At 41.1% G+C, this 20,117-nt stretch overlaps 1 protein-coding gene across 9 annotated transcripts in view; it reads right to left on the bottom strand.

Moving 5' to 3' along the window:
• Nucleotides 1-476: 476 nt before the first annotated feature.
• Nucleotides 477-20,117, bottom strand: part of fat1a (FAT atypical cadherin 1a) — an 81,882-nt gene continuing 62,241 nt past the window's right edge. For 2 of the 9 annotated variants that reach the window (XM_088302057.1, XM_088302060.1), the window contains 16 exons: nucleotides 19,493-19,707; nucleotides 18,574-18,711; nucleotides 17,414-17,557; nucleotides 15,928-16,125; nucleotides 14,232-14,813; nucleotides 13,177-13,399; nucleotides 12,940-13,074; nucleotides 11,263-11,420; nucleotides 9,985-10,459; nucleotides 8,977-9,130; nucleotides 8,761-8,871; nucleotides 7,476-8,116; nucleotides 6,698-6,832; nucleotides 4,969-5,028; nucleotides 4,672-4,707; nucleotides 477-2,967 (listed from right to left, as the gene is read on the bottom strand). In XM_088302057.1, coding sequence (XP_088158183.1) covers nucleotides 2,408-2,967; nucleotides 4,672-4,707; nucleotides 4,969-5,028; nucleotides 6,698-6,832; nucleotides 7,476-8,116; nucleotides 8,761-8,871; nucleotides 8,977-9,130; nucleotides 9,985-10,459; nucleotides 11,263-11,420; nucleotides 12,940-13,074; nucleotides 13,177-13,399; nucleotides 14,232-14,813; nucleotides 15,928-16,125; nucleotides 17,414-17,557; nucleotides 18,574-18,711; nucleotides 19,493-19,707 — 3,965 coding nt within the window. In that variant the 3' untranslated portion in view covers nucleotides 477-2,407. Of the gene's footprint in view, nucleotides 2,968-4,671; nucleotides 4,708-4,968; nucleotides 5,029-6,431; nucleotides 6,504-6,697; nucleotides 6,833-7,475; nucleotides 8,117-8,760; nucleotides 8,872-8,976; nucleotides 9,131-9,984; nucleotides 10,460-11,262; nucleotides 11,421-12,939; nucleotides 13,075-13,176; nucleotides 13,400-14,231; nucleotides 14,814-15,927; nucleotides 16,126-17,413; nucleotides 17,558-18,573; nucleotides 18,712-19,492; nucleotides 19,708-20,117 lie in introns of those variants that run through there. The other 7 variants (XR_015844603.1, XR_015844605.1, XR_015844604.1 and 4 more) reach the window with 7 other exon arrangements.

The following is a 20,117-nucleotide window of genomic DNA, read 5'->3' as shown; positions in this document are numbered from 1 at the left end:
TGCGCTATAAAAAGTTGTATTGTATTATTCTATTGCATTACGAAATATCCATCAAATTCGGAATTTTTGATATTTTTTTATTTTTGATATAAAATATATAAAACAGCTAGTGGAGATATTTTATTTCACATATTTTATTATTTTATTGACAAATGAGATTATCAAAATAAAATGCAATCTGTAAATATCCATCCATCCATTTTCTGCACGTTATAATTTTATTTTCTTCAGAACTAATTCTTGATTTAAATCGTGTCTGGTGGCTGATGGTGTACTGGTCCACTCGCGTAACTTGTGTGAGGGCAGCGTGGGATCGCTTCCAAATCGGTGACGGCGTCAGTGTGCTCTCTGTGACTGGGTGGCGACCAGTTCAGGCGTGTCGTGTGCCTTTCACCTGTCGTCAGGTGGGGCGTTCTCCAGAAGTCAGAAATAGTAACACACACAACAGATGCATAGAATAGACAAACAGCAATATATATTTTTTAGGAATAATTTATTGCCAGTAGGAAAGCGTGAGCTGGTGGCAGTAATTCAATAAAAACCTTAACAAGACCGATGCGTCGCTGACGCACACACTTGCACACAAATACACAGACATGGGCAATATTCATGACGACCATAAATATCATCGGTCCCGTTTCCTTGTTGGAAAAATAAGAGGGGTTCCAATGTCAGCATGAACAAAAAAAAAAACATGGAAAAAAACGAATAATGCAGTCGTTCACTAAGACCCCTTTTTTCTCTTTAAGTGACCAACTATTTTTTTCATCAACGTTAGCACAGTAAAGCTGATCATGTCACACAATTTTTTCAAAATAAAACCACTGAATATCTACAAAAACTACTTTGAAATCAAAACTGTACATTGACATTTACACTGAAAATCACCACTTGTAGAAAATGTTCTATTCATAGAAATTGTTGCGGATTTCTCTTTATTATAATTGGCATGTTTTCTTTTTCGTTTCCCTCTTGTACTGTTGAAACGGACAAGATACTTCCTGTGAGTCGGGACTGAAGTCTTTTTGTCCTCTCGCAACCCATACTTGCCAATCATCCCGTTAAAAAAAATAGCATACATAGTTTTCGTACTTTTAGTTATGTCGGGTTAAGAAGATAGTCAGCTGATATGGGTGGGGGTTCTGGAAATTTTAGGGGTCTCTCAGGAAAAACTGAATACTGCCACTACAGAAAAATCCTGTGGATAACACTTTTTTTTTTTTTGCAAAAAAATTAAAAATAATAATAATCCCACATGGATTATTATGAAGGGGATTTATTAAGAAACAAAAAACATTCACAATCCAGGTGTGCCCAAGTCCAGTCTTCAAGAGCAATTGAGTACCGTAGGTAGAAAAGCGCTTTGCAAGTGACAGCTCATTCACCATTTTAGATGTCTCCCTCCTCCAACACACCCAATTTGCTGGATAGGGGCTCTCGAGGACCGGACTTGGGCAATAGTGATGTAAACAGTCTAAACAACAGGTGTCAAACTCAAGGCCCGGGAGCCAACTATGGCCCGTAACAACATTTTATGTGGCCTGCAAAGGCAAATCATGTGCGTCGACTTTACATTTCTTGCAAATATATATATATATATTGTTTTTTTGTTTTGCCTTTGTTAGCAAGCCCCCTTTAAAATGAATGAAAATAGTTGAAGACTTGTGATTTCAAATTCAGTTATCCATTAATTGGTTGTGTATATCATGTATAAAGGATGTATATCATACATTCTCACAGGGAGGGAAACCGTAACTATAAAGTATGATGTGACCCATGACAAAAATCAGTTTGACACATGTGGTCTAAATTCGCTAAATTCCGGGCAACTCTTGGCAGTCCAGGAGAAATATTGAAGCAATGACATCACCGCTGGAGATTTGTGCTTGGTCGCAACCAGTCTCAGATCAAATTGCAAACTTTTGTAAACATTAAACATCGTAGAAAATACGGGAGACACATCAAATGCGGAACATGGTGAAATAGGGAGGGGTTACAGAATGTTAAAAAACAGTTGAAATGTTTGCAAAACTTAAATTTAGTTAAAACATCAGTTTTCCAAGATAGAGTTGATGATTGTAGAAGGATGTCCAATTCAGTTTGTTCATCACGTTTTTAGCAACCGCAACTCGGGGGAGAAATGTGAAACTGGGTGGGAGGAAGTAAGTCAAATACGGGAGGGTTGGCAAGTATGTCACAAACATCCCGTCTCAAGTTGCGAGCTAATACAGAGAAACTTTAACAGGAGAAATGTGGCACAATAAAATACGCGAGATTGGCAAGTATGCATAAGTCCAAACATCACCTTGTGGACTCAGATCGTACCAGGCGTATGAGCAAAAAAAAATATATATATATATAGAGGGCTCGCGGGGCGGCTTCAGGCACTTTTTGTGGGGATCCAGTGTCAGACTTCAGTGTGCTGCTGGGAGCCCAGCGGCGGGATGGATAGCCGATCAAAATGGCTGTCGTCGCCACTCTCGTAGTCGCTGATCATAGCCTCGGACTCCTCGCAGCACGCCGACATGTCCGAGCAGGAGGCGGTGGATGCGTACAGCGACAGCGACATGTCGTCAAAGTCCCGACCCGCAGGGAAGCCGTCGGTGGCCGCGGTGGAGGACGGCGGGGCGGTGTCGCTGTCGCCCCGGGGGCCCAAGTACTGGCCGAGGCTGTACAGTTCCGGCAGGGCGGGACGGCGGCGGATCCCGTCGGTGGCAGCGGAGCGCAGCGTGTCGCCGTACTCGGGCGGCGGCGGTGGCGGCAGCTCGTCACCGGACGGGAAGTCATCGGGCGGCGGCGGGAAGTCGCTCTCGATGTCATAGCCACCCGGATAGTAGTCGGTGTCCATGGCGCTTGGGTCGCTGTACAAAGTGGCGGGAGGCGACTCCACCAGCTCGTACTGCGGGAACTCCTTGATTCCCGGGAGCTGGACACTCGGCATCCAATCAGACGTGTCCCAGTGGTATCCTGGATGGGCAAATAAAACACTAACGTTAACATTCCGATGCTAACCTTTGCTAACCGTGAAAAGCATGTAACTTTTCTGAACACTCGACAACATCCTGAAGATAACAAAACAGGGATTCTGACGACATCCGGTCACACCACACGAACAAATAAAAAACACGTTTCTGATCATTCCAGAATTTGTACAGCTCAATTTGCACTTTTTTTAAGTTGCCGATATTGATGTACCGCAATAGTTTTTTAGAATGTAGCTAACAACAAACTATAATGAAAATAATAAGTTTGGTTCACATATTTATTTATAAATTATGTTTAGGATAATTGGAACAGTTCAGATAACATTGTGCTGTCTGTTGATTGGTTGATTGGTTGACAAGACAAGATGGAGGGAATAATTTTAAAAATAACATTACATTATGAGAAAAAAAAAAAACGTTTTTTTTTTTCTTTTCTTCGTTACGTTTCTATTTTTACATTTCTATTATAAAAAGTTACAAATGTGCGAAATAACTGATATTGGTGCACCTGGATGCTTGTATTTGGATATGTTAGGCGACCTTAAAATGTAGCGCAGAATATGAAATTTTGTTGAACATTTTTTATGTCGTTGCTTTCTTGGCAATAAGCATGCAACAACACAAACGCATGTTCATTAATAACAGCACTGACGTCTGGCCATGTAACACACGAGTACATTTTGGCAAATTTGATTTTCATTCCCGTCAAAAGTCCCGAAATTGGAATAATGTGGAACTGGTGTATGAAATTTTGCCATTTTGAAAATCCATTCATACATTATCTGAGCCGTCTCTCCTCACAAGGGTCATGGGGGGTGTTGGAGCCTATCCCAGCTATCTTCGCGTTGTAGGCGGGGGACACTCTCAACTAGTTGCCAGCCATTTTGAACAATTGTGTGAAATATTAACAAATCATTTCGCTTTTTGGAAATCTGAGGTGGCTGTTGACTTAAAGTGTGCCGCTCTTTAGTTTTGAAACTTAACTACTGCCCCAATGGTGGAAACGTGGCTAACAACAAAAGAAAAAAAGAAACGTGTTTGGTTTGTGATTTTGTTTTGTTTACTTTTTGCTAACTTTGAAAAACATGCCAACACAAATTGTTTATTAATAGCACATGATGGCATTCCGACGACAACCTAACTACAATTGTGATGTCACCTGGTGATAAAACACAAAAACAAATCCAAAAATTGCTCGTTTCAGATAAAGCGTATTACGATGATCGGCAGTACATTTACGATTTTTTTAATTTATTAATTTTATTGTGTACTAAGAAATTAAGTAGATTGTTACTCAGGTCATTGTTCATTTTTTAAGAAAAAAACAAAACAAAAAAAACAACAACAACAAAACAATCATATTACAATAGAATTTTTTTTTTCTTTTCTATTACAGACTACTACATCTCTGTCTTAACTGATAGCTGGTGCCATCCCGCCAACGGGCCGTACAAGCATTTCAAGTTGTTTGACGTGAACTGAACTATAAAGTTTAGCGGCAACAATAAAAAAAACATTAGTTACCAAACAGAATTCATTAAAGCTAAGACCACCAAACCATGCGTGAGAAACGCTAATAAAGCATAACACCACACTTTGGCAGTACACAAAAAGCATAACAAGCTTACGGTTAGTGGTTAGCAGCGTCACACCCACAAAAACACGTAAACATCAAAGAAAAAGTCACCTCTTGTGTTCTTGAGCTCACGAGCCAAAATAGACTCTTTAATAAGAATCCATGAAGAAGAGGAGGAGGAGAAAGAGAAAACACATTAAAAATGGCAAAGGACGCTAAAAAGCTAACACAACAGTGGGACACGGGAGTTTTGGAGAAGGCGACAAAACACGTGGAGGGCTAATTTGGCAGGGTTGCCATTTTCCTAAAGACTGCTAGAGATTTTCTTTGTACATGTTAGAGAGCTAGATAGGGAAAATGGCGACTCTGCTAGCCACACGACAACAATAACAAAGAGAAAAATGGTACCTTCTCCTTCCACCGTGTCAAGCACAGAGTTGACAAAGTGGATGACAGTCACTATGGAGGCTTGCAAGAGGAGAGATGATCCAGCATTAGAAGAAATGCTGACAAAAAATGATTTAAACAATACAGATGGAGGGAATGTGACGCTAATGCTAACACAGAATATTGGTGTTTCTAACAAAGTCACAATGGCAGATGGCCGCTAAATGTGGGCACAATGTTTTTTTAAATATATTTTGTGGATTTTTTTACCAAAATCCAAAATGTACTAATATTAATAGCGCCGATCTATAGAGCTAATCCATTGTGAAGACGTTTAGCATTTTTGGTATAATAATTATGTGCATGTAATAACATTTTTTTTTTCCATTATGACCAGCCTGTCAATTCTGCTTTTCCCAAATTCAATTTAATTTAGACTAACTGACAATTGTTAACTTTCTTAACGTTTCCTGGCTGCTAATGAAAAAAATTATATTGAATAGAATGAATGAATGCCCATCCCCGTTGGTGACACACTTAAAGGGTGTTGAGGTTGTGGATTTACAACATGATATAATGACACACTACGAGGTACTAGAGCTATACAATACACACATACTTTGGAGCGGAATTTCCCAGAGATTTGAAGGCATCCCCCCCACCACCCCACCGCCCCCCAAATGAGAGGGGTATTTGGGGGAATGAGATACTAATGTCCCGTGAATTAAATTTTAAGGCTCATTTTCATTTTGGAGGATGATGAATGACAATTCAATCTGATAACAAGCACACAAGACTTTTATCAAAAATCACCTTTTCTTTAACAATGAGAATGCTCTTTTTCAAATCCCAATTTGACCTCTTTCTTGGTTGATAATGTCTTGAAAATATGGCCTACAGCTCTCATTACGACACAGAACAGTTGCACATTACTGCTATTGAGTACCACATCAACACCTAAAATTGAACATTGTTAAATATATTAAAACCCCTGACTTTTTTAAGGAGGTCTTATTCTGCATCTGCATCAAAAAACAACAAAGCTCACTTCACTTTTAATTTTAAATTGACGTCTTCGTTGCGTAATAGTTCCACAGAGAATTGACAAACCGCTCTCATTATGTTGCTGAACAGTAGTTGCACAACACCGTAAATGAGTGTCTGAATGATTAAAATGTTGGAAATCAATACTGAAAAGTGAGTAAAGTGAAGTATGTTAAAAATGCAGATTTTTTGATAGGAGTCTTGTATTGGATTGAGACATGATGGATGAATGGGAGAGCAGAACACTGAGTACCATTGCAATACGTTCCTTGAGGTTTGCTTTAACAAAAACAAATAAAGGGAGGCATGCTTCAATACAATAATCAGCGTGCGAGAACTTTAAAACATAACATGGTTGCCGTGGTTATGACAAAAAGACATCATGCAATTGTTTTTTTTTTGTTTCATCCCAGGAGAATTCCAACAGCTTTGGAACTTACAGGCCTTTCTTTTTTTTTTTTTATTCTAAAAGCGTGTTCTGGACCTGTGGACTGATTTGATCCATATGGGAGCTGAGCCCCGCAGCAATAAGAAGGAAAGAGTGAAAAAAAAAAAAGAAAAAACACAACATGTGACACAGGAAGCCACCACCATTGGAGAGGCCAGAGAACAAGTTAGCGTAACATAAGAACAACAACAAGGTATCAAAAGAAAAGCACAAGGTGAGAATTAATTATGAGGGTTCAAAGGTGAGTAAGCTGCGTACCGTTGTCGTCACACGACTCGGACTGGAAGGAGCTGAGTGACTGGACTTCGGACATGCTCCCCCTGGTGTTGAAAGGGTGACATGCGCTTTCCTCCACAGGCTTCTTGGTCACGCAGTCCAAGTCCACAACTTTGGCTGCAGGGCAGAGATGCAAAGCAACATATTCAAATACAGACTGCATGATATTTAAAGAGAATTATTATTTCAATTTTTTCTGGAAATCGGGGGGAAAAAATTAGTAAAAAAAAAAAAAAAATTCAAAACAGATTTGAAAAAAATTCAATAAAATAATTTGAAAGACAAGTTTGCATTTTCAGATTAAAAAAAAACAATCAAACTAAATTACCATGGTAGTTATTTTTAACTGAATTCATAATTCCAAATCAGGAAGTCCTCAAGTTACGCGACCGACAATCTTCATGACGGCCGTGCAATATCCGACCGACACTGCAGGCAAATGCGACCTAGATCGGATTTTTTTTTGGCCCGTATGCAACCTGTACCTGATTTTTTTCTTTGACAGTGTGAACGGCTCAATTGGGAGGGAGACACTTTTTTATTTTAACTAGTTTGGCACTGGTTCGTGCGCCCTGTTTCCTGTAATATGTCACCGATTTGTGACTGTGGGGGGAGCGCTTTAAAAAAAAAAAAAATATATATATATATATATATATTTATTTTTTTAAATACCTTACAACATGATATTTTTCGATTGGAAACGGGTTAGACAATTATACATATCTGTGCCTCCAGAATGACGATCAGCGGACAAACTCACCATCGTAGTCGTAATCCCAGCTGGGCTTTTGGATGGAGTCGCTGTCAGACACCGAGTTGGAAGGCGGAGGCGGTGGCAGATTGGGCGCCACGCTGCACACGGCCACCGTCTTGCGATGGCCGTGCACGGCATCCGGGTTGAAGGTGCTGAACTCCGGGTGCTCTGGTATGGCCGAGCCCTCGAAGGAGTTACGGTCCAGGTTGTTGCGCGAGTCGCTGGGGATGCTGGGCGTGTACGAGATGGGCCGCACGGGCACCTGCGGCGGGATGTCCGAGTAGACGTTTTTGTTGAACTTGACGTCGAAATACGGCCTCTGGAGGAAGGAGTGCGGCACACTGGAACCGCCTCTCTTATCATCATCCTCCGTCTTGGACTTGGCGCGGCACGCCTTCTTGCGTAGGATGACAAAGAAGAGCACCAGGATGAAGATGCTGGAGACGAAGACCACGATGCCCACCACCTCCTCCAGGCCGATGTTCCAAGAGGTGGACACAAAGTCGTTGCGGACGTCGGCGACGAGCTCGCACGTGGGTCCGGCGAAGCCCAGAGAACAGTTGCACTTGTACGAGCCGTACGTGTTATGGCACTGGCCGCCATTTGAGCACGGGCTCCTCGCGCACTCGTCCACGTCGCTCAGGCATCTGAACCAGAAAAACTCCTGAGTCCACTTGATGACCACATTTGAACATCAATGTTTTCCTTCAATTGAACACACTACCCTAGATGCAGTTTGCAACCTTTTGGATCGACCCTGAGCAAGGTGATTATAGTTCATAAAAACTAACAAAATAACTAAAGCTAAAATTGGAAAAAGTAATGTGAAAAGTTTGCTAAGTCTCTGAATCTGTGGCTTGAAATACAGACATCCATCCCTTTTTGCTGTTTGTTTTGGTTTTCGAGTGGCCTGCTTCTTCCAAAACTTTTTTTCATGTAGTAGAGCCATCTTCATGACGTCACATTAAAAAGACAATTACTTCTTCTTCCGAAACTGGCTTAGCATTCTTGCTTCTAATGTATTTTCAAATGCTAACCTAAACCTTATATGTTAATGAGTTTTCCCACAACGCCTTCCCGCACATTTCACAATAAAAGCATTATTATGAACTACTGTATCTTCCATATTTGGGGGAAGGAGTGCTTATATGTCATTATCTTTATCTTATATTGTAAAAAAAAAATAAATAAAATAAATCTGGTAATTTTGGCCAGTTTTGATATTGGCCGATTGAATGGGCCAACCGATCTATCAGTCAGTAATATTTTTTTGACATCATGTTTTACATACCGGTCTCCTTGGAAACCAGCTTCGCATTCACACACCGGCCCGTCCAGACTGTCGATACACTTGCCGCTGTTTTTACACGGGTTGTCCGTGCAAAATGGACCCATCTGGCACCTGTGGTCCAAACAAAAAGTATGAATTGTGCAGAAAATTATGATACTGCCCAAACTATAATGCACTCATATTCTTTGGGCTGTATTTAGATTTAAATGACTTCACCTCTGTCCCGAGTACTGTCCTCTGCACTGGCAGTAGAAGTCGTCCCCTCGGGGTACGCAGGTTCCCCCGTACAAGCACGGGTTGGAGGTACATGGGCTGATGGCCATCTCGCAGTGGGCGCCCATGAAAGAAGCGGAACATTTGCAGAAGTAGCCTGAGGAAGTCCAATAAGACTGCAATCAGCATATTTTTCTTTGAACGCGCCACTGATCTCCCTTCCCCTCATTCACTCACGCAATTTTTCCACTGCTGCTTAGCATGCGGTTTTTGTTTAATTAGGCTGATGGCTAAAGCGTCGAATGATTCATGCGGCTGACGAAGGATTACGACCCTTTTAAAATGTTGAGTGTGCATAACCAGCACATTAACCCAACGCACTCCTATTAGTGTTACTCGATATAGTAATAGGAGAATGTCCGCCAAGGACAACAATGGACGTTTTTCCTTTCCCTGAATGGCCAGGGTCCCGATAATTTTGCAGACGAGGTTTGACTCCATTAAGAACACATGTTGTGCTGTAATGTCTTCTAAGGTTTTCCTAAAATTCTATATTTTTCCAACTGAGTCTAGCATGCAGAATGGCCGACTAAGACACTATCGTGGATTGAGAAGAACTCCACCCAAAAAAAAAAAAAAAAAAAACTTTGATATGAAAAACAATTGAATATATTATATTTTGATTGGCCAGGTGTTTTGCCTGGCATGAAAAATGTTATCTCCGTGGTGACTCCTGCGAGGCAAAAGCTCATTGCTTGACTGCAGTATCAAGTTTCCACCAATAGAGGGTAGTCATTGTCAGTGTAAAACTGGAAATGCTTATCTGCCATCATGGTGACTGCACATCCTATTTTTTTCCTCCAGCCCTATTTGTCATATTTTGTCAAGATTTTCCTGAAAATAAACATTTTACCAACGGAAGTCAAAAGGTGCAGAAGCATAAAAGTTATAGCTCTTTCCATCTACAGCATTGTGGTTCACATTTCTCACAAACCATTTAGCTAAACATACCTCCATTCGGTCTGGGGTTGCACACACCGCCGTTACTGCAGGGATTGCTGGAGCAACTCTCTGGCGGGGTGAGCGTGCAACCCGGCGCCACATCTTCGATGGCCTCCATGACAGCATGCGCCCGGCGCGCCTTGGTGTTGAGGGGCAGCTCTTGGCCGTTGAGTGAAATGGCCTCCATGCAGCCACGGAAGCCATTGGCCACAGGCAGGTTGCGCCCGTGGCGGGCAGCAGAGGCGGCGTGCTGGCGTACGTGGCCACCGAAGTAGACGCTGTTGTCCAGGTTGAGGGTGCGCAGGGTGCCCGGCGCCGTCCCCGAGGCGCCATGCACGCGGTCGAGCACCAGCTTGGCGTAGTTGCCGTCCACCTCCAGGGTGACTGAGTGCCATTCGCCGTCGTTCACCGTGGCGCTGTGGACCGACACCAGGCCGGGGCCGCTGCCGCAGTCGAACTTGTACTGCAGGCGACCGTTCACGATCTGTTGGATGGAACCAAAGAGGAGGTCTTACTTGTCCATCCCCGAAGTGGACAAGTGGCCCAATATGTTTGTAGCTACTGTGCCAATCAGCTGCCTGGCATTAGTCTTGACTCCATTTCGAGCATACATTTTGAAATGACACGTTGTGTCATTTGAACATTTTCTCTCTGGAGTCTGGCATGTAAACTATCCTAACCATTTTAGAAGAGGCCCATTAAAAATACCCTAGATGGTGAAAATCAATCTGTAATTTTTAGCCCCTAAGTGGCCAAATGTCCCACTACTTGTTCAGACATGGCAGCAATCAAACTCCCCAACATGAATCATAATTTGATGTCGAACATAGTACAATATCTGCAAGGTGTTCTTTAAATCAAACATTTTCCTACGGAGTCTGGCACATAAGACTGCCCAACCAGACAAGAAGAGATTATGTTGAAGAACTCAATTCAAAGCACCAATCGGTGCGTTTTTTTTCCCACATCCTGAAGTTGTCCTAGTACTTGCAGACATTGTGTGACACGTGCATGTGACATTGTGACATCCTCCAAAGCTTTTCCTTAAATTTTCCCTTTGGAGTCTGGCAAGCAGCATGTCCTATTGTGGAATGTGTGGAAAAGTGCTCTGTGCTTCCCTCCCAGCCTGAAAATAACTCTGTTATTTTAATTTTCCAACCCATCACCAAATTCCCATAGCTCCTCATGTGAACGAGCTGTTTTTAAATAGACATTTTGAGCTCTAAGAGGACCACTGACATCCTTGTGATCTGGAAACAGAACAAATTGCAAATGCCACAAACACACCTCGAGGATGCTGTAGTCGGTGCCCTTGGCGAACATGACGGTGGCGTGTCCAGAAAAGGTGCGCAGGCGCAGGGACAGCTTCATCTGCTCCTTGTTGTCATTTTCCATCAGGTGGTACTTTACGTAGCCACTGCCACTGAATGTTAATGAGTGGCCGTCTGAACAAAAATTAGGGGCTGGTGTTAGGATCGGGGTCAAATAGTTAGGTAGGGGCCAAGAGCTAAGAATAGGAGTGCAAGTAGGGGTAGTGGCTAGGGTTAGGATTCAGATAAGAGTGAGTCCAATGTGCTAACCACTCACCCAACATGCCTAATAAACTGTGAAGAACACCTTTTTCCGATAAATACTGTACTAACATTCCTGAACAAAATCGACATACTCGAAATCAACCCTTCAATCCTGTTCCTCGATGGCCAGTGTCCGGCCTGTTTCCATCTCTCCCTGCTACATCACACCAGATTCAAGTGATCAGATAATCAGCAAGGTTTGCAGAAGCTAGATAATTATCCTGCTCTTTTGAATCAGGTGTGTTACATCGAGAACGACACTGGCACTCAAGGAACACGATTGAGGATTCCTGCTCTAAATATTATTATTCTCAGAAATACAAAAATCTATTAAAAGTACGACTTTTTCAAATAAGATTGCATCCTATTTGCCCGGGAAACTTCTCCCAAGATCCTCCAAAGATCACTGGAATGGTTAGGCCTAAGATTCCGGTCAGAATTGAACCCCCAACCTCAGAACTGTCAGGCAGAATAGAATAGACTTCTTGTCGGTTTTTCCTCTAATCTCGTTGCACACTTGAGTACAATGACAATAAAGGGATTTCTATTTCTATTTCTAAACATTAACGTACCCAAAATATAGGAAATGTCTACCCTCCTAAAAATACAATTGTATCTAGAAAAACTCTTATAAGATCACCAGAGTCGTAAATAACAGAAATCTGTTATAGTTGTTTTAAAAAGTATCGTTATAAGTAATTACTAAGTAGTAAATATTAGTAATTAGTAAGTTGTGGTAAGGGCTAAAATTCAGGTGAGGGCCAGAGCCCGGATTCGATCCCTCAAACTCTTGTGAGGCTGATGTACTTCTGAATAACATTACAACTATAATTTCTCGTGACCTTACGACTTTATTCTTGAGATGTTGCATCTTAATTCTAAAAAAACATTTGTGTCTCTTCAGTCTTTTCCAAGAAAAACACAACAATTCACGTGATTGTTTTTTTTCCATTTTTTTGAAAAGGAAATACTGCTCCAGAAATAAAGGGGGGTGTTCCGGAAGTTGGGTTATGCTTGTTATTAAGGTTTAGGCTGAGGACTCGGGTTGTGATTCGGCTTTAGGGCATTCTGTTACCTAAGTGCCTCTTAATTACTTTCTGTTACGCCACCCTGCACAAACAAAAAAAAAAAAAAAAGAAAGAAAAAAAAGAAATTTGCGCCCCCACCCCGGCGCAATTATAAATAATAACATTTTCGTTTGCAAACCAAACCTACACTGCAGAGTTAATACTTGCGGTGCACAATAGGCAATAAGAGCGCAGCTGCCAACTACTGGAGTGTATACGCAATTACACTTTATTGTAGTAAGGTGGGAAAAAAAAGCATGTTCCCCAGGGTCGCACACGCGCCCCCCTCTGCCCGCCCTACTATTTGAGAAGCACCGTCTTACCTGAACATTTGTTTTTGTTCCCTGGAGGACACGCACACGTGTACTTGGTGTCTCGGTGCGCATCGGCCACACAGTCCAAACCCTCCGGACAAGGGCTGTTATCACAAACGCTGTTCAGCACGGGACAATTGCCACCTGCAAGATGCCAGAACATAAGGTGTTGTCATACATGTGGTCTGCGCCATTTTCCATCCTGCGTGTGTGTGTGTGTGTGCGTGTGTGTGTATAACGAGCGACCTTCACACTGGCAGGTGGCGTGTCTGTGGTGTCTCGGCGTGACGAAGCTGAGGCGTGCGGTGCTGTAGGTGGACATGGACGCCCTGTCCAGCGAGACCACCTCGTCGCAGAAGCGCAGCGGGCAGTCCATGCCCAAGCAAAGCTTTTGAGCCACGCGCACGATGCGCACTCCCGTCATCTCCTCGATGACGCCCGCAGACGAGTTCAGTTTGCGGAACACCACCTGAGAAAAAAGACAAGACGAGATGAGATGGAAGACATTTTTAAAATACTTTAAACCTGATAAATATAATATATAATTATAATTATATTTATTTTTTTCTCTTGAAAAATTGCTCGTATTCTGGCTAGATCAGAAAATGCAATTAATTAAATTCAATCAAAAAACGAATTTAATATAAACACCACCCGAAATATATCTTATTATATATTATATACAATATAAGAATCTTGTCAGATTGCTTTTTCTTCTAGAAAATGATATTTCTGTCAAAATTAAATTTCAGAAAAGGAGATATTTCGATTTTATTTTTTAAAAAAAGACAAAATATGACAATTTTCAGAGGATAAAAAAAAAATTCTAGATATTTGTTTGGCTAAAACAACTATATTAGCAGATTATTGTAAAATCTGGAAAAATCTCATAAAATCTCGACCCATTGAAAAAAAATTATAGAAATGAGCACCACCTATTATGCAGTATATTATTGTCAAATTCTCCTAAAATACACATTCAACTTTGTAAAATCACATTTTCAAGAAAAAATAAAACATATTACTTATTTACATTAGATTACAAATTTAGTCAAAAGAAAAGTCAAGTAATTTTTTTTTTAAAAGATTGAACTTTTTTTTACTAGCAGCACAATTGACCCCTAACCGGAAATCAAGCAGAAAATTTAGGGCACACAATGAAAATCGACTTCTGTAAATATTCACATCTCCACTCTTTTTTTAAAAACTGCTAAATGGTCTGAAGCATGGACCAAGTTTGTCAGCAACAAAAAAAAATCTTGCTGAATAATGATTATTATTTTTTTTTAAAAGACACTCACCTCCTGAGACTGGTAGGGACTTCCAGATCTTTCCAGCGCCAGCAGCACGTCAAGATCTCCCTGCTCTGGTTGCAGGCTGACCAGCTGCACGTCGCTCCTCCTCACGCCAGCGATGTTCCTCAGCGCCCGCTGGAAGTTCCGCCAATAGTCTCCGATGAACTCCTCGGGCGCAATACTGGCGAAACGCACAGCGATGGAGTTGTCCAGCGCCTGGCGGGCCGCCTGCCGCACATGTACGTTGACATCGGCTGCCGCCGTGAAGCGCCCGTCCGTCACCGTCACGTTGAGCGGGTAGTGGCCGGCGTCCAGTGGCCGCAGTGCGATCACTTTACCGTCCGACGCCGAGACGGAAAAGGACGCCGAAGACGCGGCAGAGGATGGGGCCAAGCTGTACGTTAACGTGTCGTAGACGTCCTGGTCGGTGGCGTGGATCTTGCCCAGGACGCCGCCCGCGTACTCGTCGCCAGCGGTGGACACAAAGACGTCGAGAGGGAGGATAGCGGGCGGGTAGATGCTCTCCTCAATGACGCGGACACTGATGAAGGCACTGGAGGAGAGCGCAGGTTTGCCGCTGTCGGACACCTGGAAGTCAAACACTGCGTTCATAAACATGAAGTCCTCTACTTTTGATTTTGTATTGACTTACTGGTAACATGTAAATTGGAGCTCTCGTATTCAATGTACCACTATATACATACTTGACAAAACTCGTTCATTGCTTTAAAAATGATAAATCAACGCATCGGCGAATCATCATCTTCGTCAGAAAGAAAGGTCTTTGTTCACAATGTTTTGTCATTGTGTTAAATGAAGTCAAAAGTACTTTGGTCCTCGGCGTCTGTGGGGACTCAAAGAGTGAATACTCGTATCGATATTGGTTTGAATAAAAGTAGAATCGAACATTGGTGTTGTCTATATGCTACAACTTTGATAAGGCTGTATTTGTCTTTCAAGCATGTCTATACAGTATTCTTTCATTTTTTATGCGATATTTTGAAAGACGGCAATCATTATCACAGAGAGCCTTCTACATGCAAATGTTTCATGTGAGAAAATATTCAGCAATAATTCAGAAAATGAGACGATACTATCCATAAAAAGGTGAGTTTTTTAAGACTTTGAAGCGCTCGATTGAAGACATTTTATGGATGGATGGTTCAGTGCCTTTACAGCCTTTTAAAGGATCCGCAGGGACCTTTTATTTGCTTTGTTTTTTTTTTATCTATATCCTGCAGAGGGCACTGTTGGCATTCACAAAGTATAAACTATATAGACGCAGATGGTGAAACAGCCCAGTTGGAAGGAAAATTGCTGACTCAATGGCAACTTCCGAAAAGACATCACACGTCCGTTTCATCATTCCATCTTCTCATTCTGTCCCTTAGCTTGGCACACAATTCACGCTCGCTTTTACTGTGGACCCTCGCAACTTGATCACAGATGGACGTTCCCTTCCATGTTGCATTCAACATATCATCTTAATTCATTTGTTCAATTACATTTACAACTTTCTTCCTTCCAGTTTGAATATATCCTATTTTTTTTCTTTACAACATTGTTTTTGTTATGCTTGTCTCGAGTGGTCCTTTACATTTTTGAAGGCCACCCCCCCCAAAAAAAAAGAAAGAAAAAAAAAAAGAACGAGGAAGGATAAGCCAACGCAAAATGAAAAGGGAGTTAGCGCAGAAAATCGGACCTGAGCTTGAAGCAGGTAGTGTTCCTTCACTCTCTTGCTAAGAGGCCCCGACAAGAGCAGCGCTCCGTGCTGGTCAATACGAAAGGCGTCGGCCGCATTGCCGGCGGCGATGGAGAAGGCAAAGGGTGGCCCATTGTGGGAGGCGTCCCGGTCAGACACTTGGAGCTGGAGAACACTGGTGCCCTGAGTTTGGTTCTCCTGTGGGAAAGACGAGAGCAATCTTGACGTGGGAACAACATGATGGAACAGTGACAACTAGGGAATTCGGGACATGAAGTGAAATCCCAATATATTGCAGTTCATCTTTCACACACCGGCCATATCCCAATTCTCAATTCACCTCATTGCGCAACAAGAGGCAGTTTGGCAGATAAGATGAGTAAATATTCTTCCAAAAAGAGACTAAAGGTTTTGTATTTCAAATGTTTTTTGTTTTTCAAACAATCACATAGCAAACTAAAGGCTAAAATATATTGGGAAACTCAATAGTCACGCGGGCTAACAACGAGCATATTTGGACTCATATTGTTAAATGAACGGCTATCCGAGCAAAACCGGTACAGGAACACAGACAGATAATACAACAATACAGTGGACCGTCGCTATTCGCAGGGGCTCGGGAGATGGCGAAAATCAAGAAAATTGACGGCCATTATTAAAGCACTGAAAATAAAATTATAGACAGCAATATCGTATTAGGTTTTTTTTCAAACCCCCACAAACCCGTAATTAGTGGGGGATCGACGGCAACAAGCATTTTCCATAAAAAAATATTGAATAAAAAACAATACGAGTGTTTATTCTAGTTTTCTTTAGCGCAGTGCATTTTCTTAATTTACTACCGTACTCGATTTCACAACCTCTTATATTTGCCTTCAATTTAAACTGCAACATCTCAGAAATGCTGCTACACGCTGCAAAGTTTAATCAAAGTTGAATGTTGTATCATATTCATTTCTACATACCTTAAAGAATCCAAGCTGTAAACTAATTAGGGTTATATATGGTTAGAAGCAGTTGCTTGCTGGTGCGAGTCCACTTGCCTCACATACATATATCCTTTATCTTCCATAAAAATGACTAATACTACTGCTGTACTGAGAAGCCAAGAGACGAGCTGCGTCTCCAGAAAGTGTGAAAAAAACGTTTCAGTTTTTTAATTATGGTAGATGCAATAATTAACCAACAATAAATCAAATTAAAAGAGCATTATTTTGGATACCCATTGAATGGTAATTAAAGCTGAACAGATGAATGTGATTCCCCATTTATTTTTATGGCGAACGATGATTTGAAATACAAGAGTTTTATGTTCCAAACATGGTCCAGGAACAAATTAAACTCGTATCTCGAGACACCGCTGTGTCACGCTTCCTATTTCACGCCGCCGCTATTTCTTTGATTTTGAAGCATTATAGTCTCGATTAACAACTGTGCTCCTGAAGAAGATGTGCCACAAGATGCCGGGTTGCTTAAAGTATTTGACCTGGATGATGAGGCTGTAGTTGGCCTCGGAGAAGAGTGGCGGGTTGTCGTTGACGTCGGAGATGTCCACGTTGACCACGGCGCTGCCGGACAGCGGGGGTGTGCCGTTGTCCACGGCCAGCACTGTCAGCGTGTACCCTGATGTCTGGAGAACAGCATTGTCATGCATTGGTTGGAATGGCAAACATGAAAAAGGACATATGGCCGCTGTCCTGTGAAAATGCCCTTTTTTAATTTTTTATTTTAACGTGAATTAATTTATTGAGTTACAGACATCCCATTATGTGAAATTAAAAAAAATAAATAAAAAACACAAAATTGGTCATGTGTTTTTCACACGACAGTGACAATATACACATCCATCCTTTTTCCATACTGCTTTTTGTTTGTATAGAAGGCGGAACAAAAACATGTTTGCCTAAACGTCCAAAGAATATTTTGTGTCTTAATTGACCCTAATATACACACTTCATGACATTTTAAATTCTTCAATGAACTTGACATAATTTATCATAAACATCAAAGACAATCTAGCCTTAAAGTAATTAACCGACATCCAAAGACATTCTAAAGGGCTTTCACAAACATCAAAGTCAATCTGTGTCTCAAATGACCCGAAAATTAATTACGTACATCAAAACAATCTAGGTTATTCAACAACCATGACACCATCTTTTATATATCAAAGACCATATAGTCTCAAAAGAGCCATAAACATTTGTTTTGTATACAAAAGAAATCTACAGTTTTTCCACAAATACCAGAGAGAATTTAGTAACTTCAATGTTGCTAATGTGCAGTACGGAGACATAAAAAATAATGTAGCTTTTACAACAACCTTGATATAATTGTTTATACAGTAAAAAACATCTAGTCTTAAACGACCCAAAATTCCATGTTTTTGTCAACATCAAAGACAATCTAGTTTTAAAAAAGTCAATTGCCACTGCATGTTTCCGTAAACTTCAGACAATCGAGACTAGAGACTCCAGAGACTCTAGCGACTCCAATAATGCAAACATATTTTTGTCAACATCAAAGACCACTCAGTCGTTAACGAATCACAATTTAGAATGTGTTCCTTAACATCAAAGACAAGTTAGGATCTTGAATGATCCTAAAATTTCAATAAACATTAAAGACAATAAAAATAACATTCACCTGTTCCCGATCCAGCTGCCGGGCCACTTTGATCTCGCCTCGAATAGGGTCGATGATGAAGGGGCTGCCGCTGTTGATGTCGACGATGGTGTAACGCACGCGGTTGTACGACGGTCCGTCCGCATCCTCTGCCATCACCTGAGGGCCAAACAAAAACGCATTGCTTACATCTGGCATCCTTTTCTTTGGTCTCAAAGACAATTAATGTGATGCCAGGATATCATTGTCACTATAAGGAACCAGATGTGACCACACCTGGTCAATCAGCAGAGAAGAATAATGATAAAAATGGAAAGTTAGAAAAAAAAAAAGTACTTAAAATACTATTTTAAATTAATTTTATGACACAGTATTAATCCATACATATGAAAATAAATTATACATGTAGAAAAGGTTATTTTAAATTTCAAAACAAGAGTATTGTGCCGTATTAGGATAACATATCATCATTGAAAACATATCATTAATGAATTCATTTAAATTTTTTCATAATTATAGAAATTCGGGCGAAAAGTGGTATTCTTTTATCTTGCAAACATTTACACAAACCTTACAAGTTACTCAAGCAAATACAAATCTTTTTGTGAGCTTATTTATTTTTATTTCTTATCTCTAAATAAACCAAAATTGTAACTACATTGACGTGTGTTTGGGAGCTTCAGAAGGGCTTTGCCACTATCTTGTGGCATCTATCGACAATTTTAAACAAATTACTTGTGGATTTCAGCTATTTACAGCAAAAACTTTGGACCCCTATGCCCCGATGAAGAGTCGCTGGAATTAGCACTAAATTAATTGCTTTAACTGTTATTTAAAATTCAATCGTTTAATGTACTTAGAATTCACATAATTTCCAGTGAGACGGTCTTGAATTGGGACTTGAAATGGGATGGTGTCTATTCTTTGGAGCTGGTCTCACCGTCAAGACGGTCCTGCCCAGCTCGGCGTCCTCGCTGACAACGGCGGCATAGACGTGCTGGCTGAAGACTGGCGCGTTGTCATTGACGTCTGTCACGTTGATGTTGACGGTGGCCATGTCGCTGAGGGGCGGCGAGCCTCCATCGGTAGCCTCCACAGTGATGTAGTACTCGTGAGATGTCTCGTAGTCCAGCGGCTCGATCACAAAGATGTCACCTGAGGAACGCAAAAGGATAACATCGTAGTCACAGAATTGACACGTGGCCGTTCACGCCTAGCGACCATTTTCAGTCTAGAGGGTAACATCCAAAGACAATTTAGAGTCGCTAATGAAACCTAATGTAAAGACTTCAATGAAACTGGCGTATGTGCTTATGTAAACATCAGAGACCAGATAGTATTTCGATCATTTTGGAACTTTTAAGAAACTGACGACATCGACACTCAGTGAGATCTCAGCTTTAGTATTATTTTATATTTTCCATATAAGATTAATTCAGTTGTTTTATTTTTTGTTTATTTCATTAATTTCCCTTTATTTTTATCTTTTATTTTCAGAACTCTTTTTTTTTTTTTTTAGAACATTCGTGCAACATCCATAACGGATGTGTTTGTATAAATATAAG

The sequence above is a fragment of the Idiotropiscis lumnitzeri genome, chromosome 8 (assembly GCF_059441095.1).
Source record: "Idiotropiscis lumnitzeri isolate Australia: NSW breed Sydney's pygmy pipehorse chromosome 8, RoL_Ilum_1.0, whole genome shotgun sequence".
Taxonomy (NCBI): domain Eukaryota; kingdom Metazoa; phylum Chordata; class Actinopteri; order Syngnathiformes; family Syngnathidae; genus Idiotropiscis; species Idiotropiscis lumnitzeri.
Note: the sequence above shows the minus strand (reverse complement) of the source record. Positions and strands in the feature narration are given on the sequence as shown.